This window comes from Sparus aurata, chromosome 6 (assembly GCF_900880675.1).
Source record: "Sparus aurata chromosome 6, fSpaAur1.1, whole genome shotgun sequence".
NCBI classification, from domain to species: Eukaryota; Metazoa; Chordata; class Actinopteri; order Spariformes; family Sparidae; genus Sparus; species Sparus aurata.
Window position 1 is genome coordinate 11,536,804 of NC_044192.1, and position 12,385 is coordinate 11,549,188.

Consider the following 12,385-nt stretch of genomic DNA (forward strand, 5'->3'; position numbering starts at 1 on the left):
GAGAAAAATGATATAATATGCCTTCTTTGCTTGTAAATAACTCACCAAACGACAGGATTTACAGGTCGGGAGGTGGATCTATAAATGTACACACACTTAACATTGTCAACATGTCCTAGAGTGAACTGTACCTGAGGTGCTCCCCTCACTCAGCCCTCTGCTGTAGCTCTTGGGCATGTGCATGGCTACCGACTGTCGAGGTGATGAACTCCCCAGAGCAGTGAGGCCTGAGGACTGTGAGGGGGAGCTTGAGGGTCCGGGAGATGGACAGGGGGACAGACCGCCCGTCTTCAGCTGGTCATTCTCGGACTTCAGATTCTCCACTGTCCTCTACAGATGAAAACACACACAAAGTGTTACTAATTGTAATAAGTCACAGCACCTCTTTCAAAATACAACTCTGGTAGAGTTTGGTGTTTTTTGAAAGCACACCAAAAAGATCTGTAATATTAAAAGGTGATATTTAAGTTCAAACACATTATCAAGATACATTTTAACTCAAAACAGAAGGCAGCGAGAGATTACTTCATACAACAGTAGAGTTGAAACAATCAGTCAATTAATTGATTAGTCAACCTTTTAAGCAAAATGTCAATTAACTGCCTTTCTTTGTCATTTATGAAAGCAAATTAAGAGTTTTTGGGTTATGGACTGTTGTTTAGAGGAAGAAAACTGCAATCTGAAGACATCAATTTGGGCTCTTGGAAAATGTGAGTAGCATTCTTTCAAATATTCTTTTACATTGCAATTAACCGTGTGAATAATCAGCAGATTAATGGATAATGAAAAACATTGCTGGCAGCAGCCCTAAATAATAGCATACATACATTCAACATCAAACTATACATAAAGGGAATTACACAGTGAACCTTGGCATGTTACTATAATTGTAGATAAAAGCCAAAATGAAGAAAACAGCAAACGAAATATCCATAAATTAAGCAGATAAGATGTATTCACGTCAGAAATAAAAATACGCCAAAGTTGAAGATACTACAGTATTCTATCAAAACAAAAATATTTGTTCACATTGAACTAACACTGTCCTTCTTCTAGTATTTGCACGAGGACTGGTGCATTAAATGCTTAGCAGCATACCTACACCAACTCCACAGGTGAACTGTGGGCACTGAAAGGTAACCAATCTTAACTGACCATTCTCCCACCGACCTGCATGCTGGTCATGGCCTCCTGCAGCTGCTCCAGGCGGTGGGCGGAGCTCAGAGCCTCCAGGCGGATGTCGGTCAGTTTACGCTCCTTCTCCCACAGTTCCGATCGCAGCTCTGTCACGACCTTATCATCCTGCACATCGTCGCCTTCACAGAGTCTGGAGGTATTCAAGTCGAATAGCGTTAGAGGCGTGTGATGGCATCAAAGATCATCAGAATAATTTTCAAAAGGACCGCGACTCATGTGATTCATATTATTTGCTGGTGTGATTCACTGTCAGCTGAGTCAGGGAGAGGGGAAAGGTTTACCCTGATGATGATGCGGAGGTGGAGGATTTAATTGACGATGTAGTGTTGTCTCCAGCATGGTGGACTTTCGGGGAGGAAGGTGCAGAGGATTCAGGGGTGGCGATTTCCTCTATGTCGGAGTACAGCCCTGACTTGGAGCCCTTCTTGCTAAAGGCCTTGTTGAAGGAGCTGCGTAACTGCACAGAGAAGAAACATGAGACTGAACAAATGATGCGTCTAAAAACTCTGAATTAATAAGCAGCTCTATAAAGCAGTCATGTTGAGCTGCTTCTATCAGATAAGCCGTGTTTCCCACTGAGAGTTGTCATCCACACTTGTTTCCTGTTAACCTTCTGATAGAGACTTCCTTCATTCATAATTTATGTAGCCAGGTTTCATATATTTGTACAATTCTGAGTTGACAGTTGGAAGATATAACTGGCAAAAGCCAAACTTAATGTGACATTCGATGGCATAATAATGGATCAAAACAAAGCAAAACACATCAATCATTATTGCTCATCACACACAAATGCGAGATGTTCAAATGAAATGTGAGAGAGCTAAAAAGGTAGCTGTTAACCTCACTGAACTATTTGATCTCAGTATTAAAGAGCAGTTTAATAGCATGCCGATTCCATGAAGAACATGAAACCAGGATTCTGTCATCTAAATCTTACGATACGATCAGAGCACGATACGATGTGACTCAACAAATCAACTTTAGAAAGACCTGAACAACAGAAAGTAACTCTAAGTGCATGTGGGCAGGAGAAAAGGGAGGAGGGTGTGTTGGGGTTTATTTACTGTAGCAACATCACTCACCTCAAAGACCTAAAATAAAAAGCAGGGCAGCATGAGGGAGAGACCAGAGTCATACTTAATAACAGATTTGGAACAAGAGTAGGAGGAGAAGCTGACACACACACATGCAGGAGAACAAACTGGGTCATCGGATCAAATAAACCATAATAAATACCGATAATAGCTCACAACAGGCCTGTTGACTGGTCCAACATTAACTTATCACGTTTAGTATGTTTTTAAATACAACCATTCATTCAGAAAAGAGTTGCTGTGTAAAACACAAATACAATTTAATGTTGACATGCAGTCAAATTAAAACAGTACAAAGACTTGATTTGATGTGTCACACTGCATCCCAATTTATTATTATTATTTCAAATCAGAGCTGTCCATTAATATTGCTTCATCTTTGGATTTGTATCCTTCGTCATTTATTTATAATCCTGTGTTTGTCTAATTGTTATGATTGTATTACTCAATCCTGCATGCCGATGCACATATTGTACAGTACGAGCAAGTGACAAAAATCCTTTAAATCTTGAAATTTGATAATCAAGGGGCGATCCTCCAGTCTGTGCCATTGACCAAGGCACTGGTTAAGATGTGGAGTTGGTCCCTAGGTGCGTACGCTGCCCTTAAGTCATACATTGTTTCATATGTGATGTAAATAAAACATTCTTCTTGTTCTTCTTGAGAACATTCACTGAGAACAATGATCAGACACCTCACAAACCCCCATAAGCAGAACGATACAGTTCAATACCAAAAAATGCTCGACAGCTTTCATCCCTTTCTCTAGTGATCTGAATAAAACATCTGATTCATAAACTGCTGCAAAATTCTCTCTTGCAAGAAAGTATGTCGGAACTTCTGATGAAACTCTTAGACACAAAAGGAATACTTCAAATGTGTCCTCACCCAGCTCTTCTTCTTCTTCTTCTTGGCCTCCTGTTCTTTAAGACTTCCCATACTGGAGTGGCTGGTGGTGCTGGTGAGGCTGGAGATGCTCTCTGAGGAGTTCTGACGATTGATCTGCAGTTCTAAATATCAGGATAAGAGAGAGCACATTGAATATTCACCTCTTTGTGCGTTTTGGAGCCCAGTTCCTAATCATACTGCACGTCCCGCTGCATAATTCTGTACCTTTAGGTGTGATTTCCGGATTGCTGAGAGCCCCGTGAATGATTTCTTGGGCCTCTGTATTTTTGACCTTCAGAATCTCGATGGTATCCTTCAGCTCAGTGAGCTCCGACTCCTGAGGAGAGAAAGTGATTATTATGTGTTTGTGTTAGCTCACGGGCTGGTAACTGAACCAGGATTCTTCTGAACCGAGGATTGTGGAATGTCTTTCCGCTGTCAGCGAGGATGTCAGGCTGCGGTGAGTGGCTGGTGACAACCTGAAAATCCCGCCATACCTTTGACACATCTCATTTTAAGAAAACTATGTAACTTGGAAGCTTCTCTTTAACTGACAGAATGTACTTTATCGTCATCATCATCATCACCACCACATATTTCAGCCTTTCAATTGTTCTTTAATGGTTTGTTTCTTCGTCATCTCACTAGTTGTACAACATTCATTTACGTCGTGATATCACCGTGATACCTTTTGGTCCGAGGAGACCGACAGGGTCTGCAGGCGCGCCGTCATCAGCGCCAGACTCTGCTCAAATGCTGCCACCAGATTAGCCTTAAGAGGAGCAGACAGAGAAAGAAGAGTAGGGGGGGTTGAGACAGCAGACAGGTATGAGTCACCGGCTGCATCGAATCTGTCTGCAGCCTCACACGCTCACAGAAACATCAAGCAAATGGCTTTTCTCCATCTGCTGGGAGAGGAGGGTGGGGATGGAGCAGTGGACAGCTGTGGATGATGTCAGAGATGAAAGAGGGCGTTAGGGTAATGGTGGTCAGGGAGGACAGCTGTGTGGCGATGAGGGGCAGACCTCATCAACGTCATGTAGCATGTTTGACCTTTGGGCTAGGATGTCTCACACTATTAATGCTCACTGTGGTGAGAATGGTAACAATCAAAAATGGTCTAAAATTCGTGGCTGACACTGATGTCAAAGAATTTGTCAAACAATGATAATGTTGGGTCAGACTGTCCCTTTTTCTTGCGGCTTATTCCCTTCCTTCATTTATTTTTGTGGTTGCCTTGCTCAGGTGTTTCTTTAGGGTCATATCTATCTAATAACATAAAACCCTGCCACCATTGAACCTGTTTATGATGTTATTGACCTCCAAAGAGAAGACTTTCATGGGGCGCAACAGCCGTAACGACTCAATAAAATATAATCAGCAATCCATCCATCTTTTCCCCTGAACTGTATACCTCCACTGTGGCTGCTTTAAAGTTTGTTATATCAACAGAAAGTACTCATCTCACTTTATCTATTTATTCATTTCTCTCAAATGTCTACAAGTTGTATCCCCAAGGTTACTGTTGTATATGGGATACCTAATTAGCCTTCAAATTCTAAGAAAAGTCAGAAATAGTGGGAATAGCAAGAAATTTGTGTCTTGAAAATTAGTTGGTCAATCAATTTCTTGACTGACAGATTATCCTCATAATTGTTCAGCTGTTAATATAGCAACTAGGCCAAGAATTAGTTTTTTTGCAGAAAATCCTCTCATATAATTTTGTATTGAAAATCTTTGGACTGTTGGCCAGACACATTTTCATATTGTTAAAAGGTTTGTTAAAATGATTGGTTAAAAGATTGTTGGAAAAACAGATAATGAAAAACACAATTATTTGCTACTTTGTCAACATGCTTCATGTTTGGTGATGAGGACGACAGTGCCACGCAGCGAGCACGACAGAGATGTCTGATGACAGCGACTCGTCAGCTTGACGTCCGCTCAGAATCATGCGAAAGCGACACAGTTTGCTGTGGGAGCAACAGTCCAACAAACCTGGCCTTGCTGCTACACCCAGCATCCAGAGGTGCGGGTCAGCGGGAGGCAGGCAGGGGGCAGCAGCGAGTCCAGCCAAGAACGGATCAAAAAAAGGGACAGTAGCGTTAGGCAAGGGATTAAACAGTAAAACACAAAGGAGGACACACAGACAGGCTTCATACAGTCACACAGGTTGTTCAAAACACTCGGGTTAGTTGTTTAGAAGGGGCAGTGGGTAAAACAGTGAAATAGGAGACTGTGGTTCATAAGGGTAGCTATTATTAGATCAGGATCAGTGGTATGGAAGTGTTAAAGCGTGATTCAAACAGGCATCTTAAAGACGCAGAGTGAGGGTCAGGGTTCCCACACTGTCTTAAACTTCAAATTCACTGACTTCTCAAGGTCCTTCCAGGCTGACTCACTATAAAACTGAAGGACCCAGACATTGTTTGTTTGGTAAAACATATCATAGCAACTTAAATTTCTTAACATGAGCAAAATATATCAATTTAAGCCCTCGACCCATGTCTGTTCAGGATTTTTCAAGGACCCATGGGAACCCTGGAGAGAGTCAGTAGAAGCAGAGGTTAAACATTTATCAGCTGGTTCAATCAAAGAGTTAATGTCAAACTAGTGTCCAACAGCGGACAGATGTGCTTGGCGGTGAGAGAACTGGAAACACTGGGGCCTAGCAGTTATGTTGCCGACCATGAACCCAATCTAGGGAAAAAAAATTTATGTTGTGCCCCCTTTGTGTCATCACCCAACTGTTGGTTATCAAATAGAGGCTCAATAATATAATTTTAAAAGCCCTGAGTAGGTTAGCCTGCCATGGATATCTTATGACTAGCGGGCCTTACTCAGTGCAAACTGGAGAGAGGCCAGAGTAAAGAGCAAGGATTCACACCATATTTTCCCCACATCTCACCCTCACAGAAATGTAGTGCAGATATCAGATACGACTCTTGCACTGGGTTTCTGTATCGAGGTTGGTTGCTGGCTAAATGATTTAGAGGAGGTGTAATCTAAATTTTGGAAACACGTCAACAAAAAAAGCTTATTCCAAAAGGAGATCTTTAAAGAAATAAAAATCCTACATACGTTGGCGGTAAGCTGCATGGTCAAGTCGGCGACCTTTTCCTGGGAGGACTCCAGCTCTCGCCTCAACTTGCGGATTTGCTGTGGACAGAATGAGAAGTAAGCCCCAGCTGTATGGACAATGTTTTATAAAGCATCAGGAACAAACACAGAGTTCAGGACTGTGACAATGCAGCAACTTAATGCGTCAACATGGGTTGTTTCGTTTGAGTAACAAAAAAAAGAATATGCCAACAACGAAACAGGTTATCGCTTCAGACCAATAGAGAATGTTTAATGAAGGGATGACAGTGGATTTTTACCACTTTCCTCATGCACTGAGAATTTTATGAGGTCTGAAAAATGTCTTTAATAAATGTTAGCAGGTGTTGTAAAAGGACAAAGAATATTAGAGATAAAACAAAATGAACTGGGTTATGAGCTCCGCGGTCACAGACTCCACTGAGCACTGATAACACAATCTGATGAATGGGGCCATTTCAACAGGAAATCACTGACAGATGACGCAGAGGGAAAGGCACGATGTGAGTTGAAGCGTCATTGGCATGTCGGCCTTACCTCTCCTTGTATCCTGTCCTCATTCTTAAGAAGGCATGGTGAGAACAAATAGACAATAAACAGGCATAAGGAGGGCATAAACTTTACGGGCAGTTGTTTATCCACTGTAAAAGGGACACGACAACAGTGAAATACAAACTAGGAACAAGTAATAAATAGCTGTCCGATCACAGTTCACCAAGAGGTTTGTAACCGACTAGGGAAGACTTTGATAAAATGCATTAAAGGGTCTCCTACCTATGCAGTACAAGATTTTCTTAAGTGATCACTTTGCGTTTTGAGACAGGACAATGTGTAAACTGAAGTCACAAAGTCATTAAAACTCCAGCAAAAGTAACATTCTAATGAACGTATTATGACTCTACTCACCGCTGAATAGTTGGATGAAGCATTGGATGCCAAAGACAGTACAGAGCCATGTACTGAAACAGGAAAGGTAGAGATTAGACTCAATATTAAAAATAACTAATTTGTATTAAAAGCATTTTAAGCTATTATTAAGCTAACCAATCATTCATCATAATTTGCTATAGGGTTGTGCAATATGACGATAGAAAAATGTCTACTGGAGGGTCACCAGAGTTGATTACATCTGGATCATATATGGCGCCTTTAAGTCTGTTAATCTAAAGTGGAGGCAGCAAAACACTCCACTTTTCATTAGGGCTGCATTAATATTTATTTTCATGATTAACTGTTTTGTCATTAAAAAGGTCCAATAAATTTCCCAACTGCTCATCACAACTTCCCAGAGACCAAAGGGACGTCTTCAAATTCGCTCCTTTTGTCCAACAAGCAGTCCAAAAACCCAAAGACTCTTCATTAACCACCATGAATGACAAATAAAAGCAGCATATTCCTACAATGAAGAAGCTGGAGCCAAATAATGTTTGACACTTGAGCCTGAAAAATGACTGATCTAGGGATTTAATGTTTATCAAAAGTCTGGCCCATTATACAGCAGGTTTGAATTATTGGTGGAGGCTCTCCTGTTGTTTACATTTGGATCATAGATAGTGCCTTGAGGCCTTACATAACTGTCTAGAAATCTAAAATGGAGGCACCACCACTCCTCTCCACTTTCCTTGCTCATGTCCTCTTGACATTTTGCCTAACAGATTGCGTGCTGTAGGAGCAGACAGCTTTGTTTAATTTGAGGCCATGTGGGGCGACTCCCCTGCAGGGAGGGCGGCTGAGCATGCTCACCATCATCCCCCGGTTCACGGAAAGACCCGCACCGCATCATGCTTTTTGGCCGGTCAGCCAGGGACATACTGCTGCCCAGGGGGGAGGATCCATAGAGATCGCAGGCGGACTCGCTGGGGGGGCCGATGCTGTTGGAGCGCGATATCCTCGGGGTGGTAGAAATCGGGGCAACTATCATATAGGAGAGATGTTTGGAAAGACAGATGACGCTGTAGGATGCAGTTGAGAAACACTCTTACACACACTTAGTATGGCATCCATATTCTGATGACTCAGTGAAAGGCAACACTTTGGTTCCACAACAGTCCAGGATATAAATATAGCCCGACTTGACCCCCTATGGCCTCCATCTCTAGCATATTTCAGACTTAAACTCCAGTCTGAGTAAAGATATGAGAAGGTATATCCGCAGTCATATCTGGTGCCGTCATCACTTCATCACACAGACACGACTGGATCTATTATTGACAACTTGTGTCAACATTTCTTAACTGTGATAACGAGGCTGGACTTCCCTCTCAGTATGAATCCAACGTTCCCGTCTTCAATAATAATCAAGGATAAGACGGATGGCTTATCAAAGATTTCAAGCCTCATTACTCTCAAAGCTCAAGCGGGGAGTGTTTTTAGAACTTGGCAGACAAATGGAGCGAGCAGACTCACCCACGTTGGTGAGAGGAGCCTTGCCGGAGGAGGGGTGGAGAGGGCGGGTGGGAGAGGGCAGCTGAGGGGGGCTATCGCTCTCTGTCATGCTGACTGTGGTGTGGGAGTGGCGCCTGCCCGGTTTGCTTCCGTCACTATCTGACAGGCTCGAGCCATAGCGACTGAGGAAAGAGAGGTCATTTTAAACTTCAGACAGTGAAGACAGTGTGAGACTTCATATGCATGCCGGAACAATAATTGTTTTGACGTACTCTAGGCCTTTCTTCGGCAAGGTACTTCTGTCTGTTTGCAAGCTGCAAAGAAGAGAGTAAAAACATGATCAATAGGACATTAACAGTCATTTTGAACAATTCTTTTCAAATAATTTTACCATAGGAACTGGGCAAGACATCTCACGGGTGTATCCTCTAATCCCTTTTGTACATCTAGCCCATATGGCACACTGGGCACCTTCATACACACAGTGTGGGATTGCATAAAAGTACATTCCTTTGGCAGAAAATAACTCATCTCCACTTTGACAAACAGAAATCCTCTGACGGATCCAGCCCTCCATCTTCTAAATGACACAGCAGAGTCTCTCTTCCCAGAAAACACACATAAAATATGGAGTGTGGGTACATCTGCTGCCAAGAAACTTACAGCTCAGTGTTGGACGTTTTTAAACTGAAACAGTTCTCACAAATTATCTTTCGCACACTATGGAAAAGTGTTGTTAGTTCAACAAGTCTTGGTTCACAGGAAGATGGAAAAAAGGCCATGTTTTTTTTACTCAAATAACTATTTCCCCCTCAATTATTTCTTCCTGACTTACGTGTGCACTTGCACTTTCTTTAACATACAAGAGAGGAAAGAATAAGATGTCTTTGCCAAAGTACATTTCAGAAACGCTTGGTTGCCAGCACAGATTATCACAGGTTGACCATTTATCTTCTAAAACCACATTCTTGTGGACCATTTTCCCATCATTGTTTCTTTAAATAGCAAATGTATGTTTATTTAGGGATTCAAGAGGCCTGGAGGCAAAGCTATAATACCAAAAACGAGCGAATAAACAAGATCTTTTCAATAAGAAACACTAGTTTCTTGATTTTCATCTCAAATGAAAGGTTCTTACTTAAGCCCCATTCATACTGGACAAGTATTACCTGGGGACCTCTGGTAACTTGAATTAATTGCAGTGGAATTCCGTGATCTTAATCTTACCATAAATAAATAGTAAAGTAAAGTAAAGTCACATTTCCACTGCAAATTACCTACCATATTTATACGACAATTAGTATTAGTCTTATACATATTTCAGTTATTTACTTACTTTTTTTAAACCTCTGTTTTGTGTCATTGGATAACTTCAGTACTAAATCTGATCAGGGGTCATATGATGTTGAACATCAGTCAGCAGCCGTGCTATGAGATCCGCGACAGAGGAGGTTAGGATCAACAAAATGTTGTCATATTCAAGTACAGCCACCAATCATCTAAATGAGCTGTAAATGTGTATTTATGCTTATAGGAACACGTGCAGGAAGTGCATAAAATAACTCCAACAACTTTATGACTAAGGCTTCTGAAATGTTACATAGAGCCTTGACATGATATCTGGGGGATAATGTCAGTAAAACTGAGTAAAATGCAGTCTTATCCCATTTGAATGTGCAAAACGAAACACAGACACGAGGGGATTATTTCAAAATCACATGAGGTTTCCTGGTTCTACTAGTCCTGCTCAAATACATTTTAGACAACAATAAGTTGGTAACGATGGAACGATGGAATCACATTTTGGACATCAGACACTTCTTTAGATGATACGTACCTTTCCCCAAGGTTGAGGGAGGTTCTGTTTGCAGATCCCCAGGTTCCGGCACCCCTCTCTTCCTTGTTGTACATCTCAGTTTTAACAAATCTCGAGTTGGAAGGCACGCTCATCTGCAGGGGAAGGGACTCCATGCTGCGGTGCATGGACAGCTTGGGGTAGAGCAGCGGTGACCCGCTCACACTCAGGCTGTCACTGGTGTAGGAGCCAGGGGAATCGATGTGGAGCACAGGTGCAGGGCTGGGGGTGAGACGGGAGGATGTGTGGGAACCAGCCAAGTCCTGCAGCTTGGAGTATGGGGGGACTTTGGGCGGGAGGTCCTGGAGCATCACGCAGGAGTCGAGACTGTTGGAGTTGACTTTGTCCAGATGAGCCAGGCTAGGCGGACGACCCAGAGACTTGGTGTTCAGCATCCTGGAGATCAGGCATAAGAAGAGATGTTAAAATACATAAAACAGCCCTGGGACATGATGTTAAAAATAACCTTTATTAATATTGTAAGTCCTTACTGGACACATGCACGAGCACAATATGTACTCATTTCAGGATCTTCCTTCTTAGCTCTAACACTATACAGCATATAGACAGAAAGCTGCAGCTGTATTGGAGATTTGAGATTTCTGATTCTAAATCTGAACAGCAACATAAATCTAAAGAAACAATGTTCCCATTACTCTGGACCTTTTCTTTGATTGAAAGAAGAAAAATCTTTATAGTGAGCTCGGGAGTATTTCTAGTAACTAGGACACAGCGGCAAGAGATATAGCTGTTGAATTTTTTAAGATGTCGTTTTTCAATCATGTACTTTCATTGGATTGTGAGGGCGGCAGCAGAAACTCTGAGCCTGTAAAACCAGTTACTGCATGGCTGGATACCACTAGAGAGTAGAAAATGATGGATTTTTTTTTTTTTGGTTATTTGGGTGAAGCAACCCTTTAAAACAGTGTTTTAATGACCTTGGTGTGGTGGGTGAGGACAGTTCGGGGTATTTGCTGCTGCTGGTCCGTCTCAGGCCGTGCAGCTTGACAGCAGACTCTCCTGTGGACTGAGCCTCCTCTCCTTTCAGAGAACCACAGTCTATGTCAGCGCCCACAGCCTTGGCCTTGGCTCTCTCCTTCTCCTTCTCTCGGTCGGTCTGGTTCACTGGACCTGTACTTCGATTAGACATTTTACTGCTGCAGCTACTGGGCTCTTTAACTCTGGGGCCTGTGGAGGCCATGGGCACAGGTTTCAAACTCAACAGACCGGGGTCAATGGTACCGCTGACTGGCCGGGTTGCCGGGCGACCAATCACACTAAGCGTGCTTGATTTGGCGGGTCGAGGCAGGCTGCGGTACTGGATGCTGTTTCGGGCGTTTGGCCCCAGGAAGCTCTGCTCGCTGCTGGCATCAAAACTGTTTTTTCGACCCGAGGGTAGTCCTCCTCCCACAGGCTTCACTGGGATGCCAGATGACTTGGGGGTTTTACCCACAGTAGCAGAGCCACTGGAGATGGTGGCTCCCCCTGCTGTCATAACAGTGGCGGTACCGGTGGCTGTCGGTGGCCTCTTGTAGCCGAAGGAGGCTCCAGCAGTGGGTTTAACCAAACCTGACGGGGGCTTGCGGTGCTCTCCATGATGATCCCTGCCGGCATCTGAACGAGACCGCTGTAGACCAGCAGTTTTAAGAGACATCTTGGATTTATCCAGTGGCCTCTCACATTTAGGTGCTAAAAAAAAAAAAGAAAAAGACATGGACGGACACAGGTTAATGACAACGTTATGGCAATTCTAATAGCAATAACGTGGTTATATGATGATAAAGAGCAGGAGGAAAAATGGGGCTGCTCAATTTGCCCTCTTGCCACATTGACCCTGAAAGAATAAGATACTTTAGACAGACTG

General features: G+C 42.8%; 1 protein-coding gene across 19 annotated transcripts in view; it reads right to left on the reverse strand.

Moving 5' to 3' along the window:
- The window catches only part of nav1b (neuron navigator 1b), an 81,244-nt gene that overhangs the window by 12,865 nt on the left and 55,994 nt on the right, over nucleotides 1-12,385 (reverse strand). For 6 of the 19 annotated variants that reach the window (XM_030418821.1, XM_030418838.1, XM_030418822.1 and 3 more), the window contains 16 exons: nucleotides 11,460-12,210; nucleotides 10,504-10,917; nucleotides 8,939-8,980; nucleotides 8,688-8,848; nucleotides 8,025-8,195; nucleotides 7,188-7,240; nucleotides 6,819-6,842; nucleotides 6,264-6,341; nucleotides 5,181-5,189; nucleotides 3,871-3,954; nucleotides 3,408-3,519; nucleotides 3,183-3,304; nucleotides 2,283-2,291; nucleotides 1,479-1,654; nucleotides 1,156-1,327; nucleotides 132-330 (listed from right to left, as the gene is read on the reverse strand). In XM_030418821.1, coding sequence (XP_030274681.1) covers nucleotides 132-330; nucleotides 1,156-1,327; nucleotides 1,479-1,654; nucleotides 2,283-2,291; nucleotides 3,183-3,304; nucleotides 3,408-3,519; nucleotides 3,871-3,954; nucleotides 5,181-5,189; nucleotides 6,264-6,341; nucleotides 6,819-6,842; nucleotides 7,188-7,240; nucleotides 8,025-8,195; nucleotides 8,688-8,848; nucleotides 8,939-8,980; nucleotides 10,504-10,917; nucleotides 11,460-12,210 — 2,577 coding nt within the window. The remainder of the gene's footprint in view (nucleotides 1-131; nucleotides 331-1,155; nucleotides 1,328-1,478; nucleotides 1,655-2,282; nucleotides 2,292-3,182; nucleotides 3,305-3,407; nucleotides 3,520-3,870; nucleotides 3,955-5,180; nucleotides 5,190-6,263; nucleotides 6,342-6,818; nucleotides 6,843-7,187; nucleotides 7,241-8,024; nucleotides 8,196-8,687; nucleotides 8,849-8,938; nucleotides 8,981-10,503; nucleotides 10,918-11,459; nucleotides 12,211-12,385) is intronic. The other 13 variants (XM_030418833.1, XM_030418831.1, XM_030418840.1 and 10 more) reach the window with 9 other exon arrangements.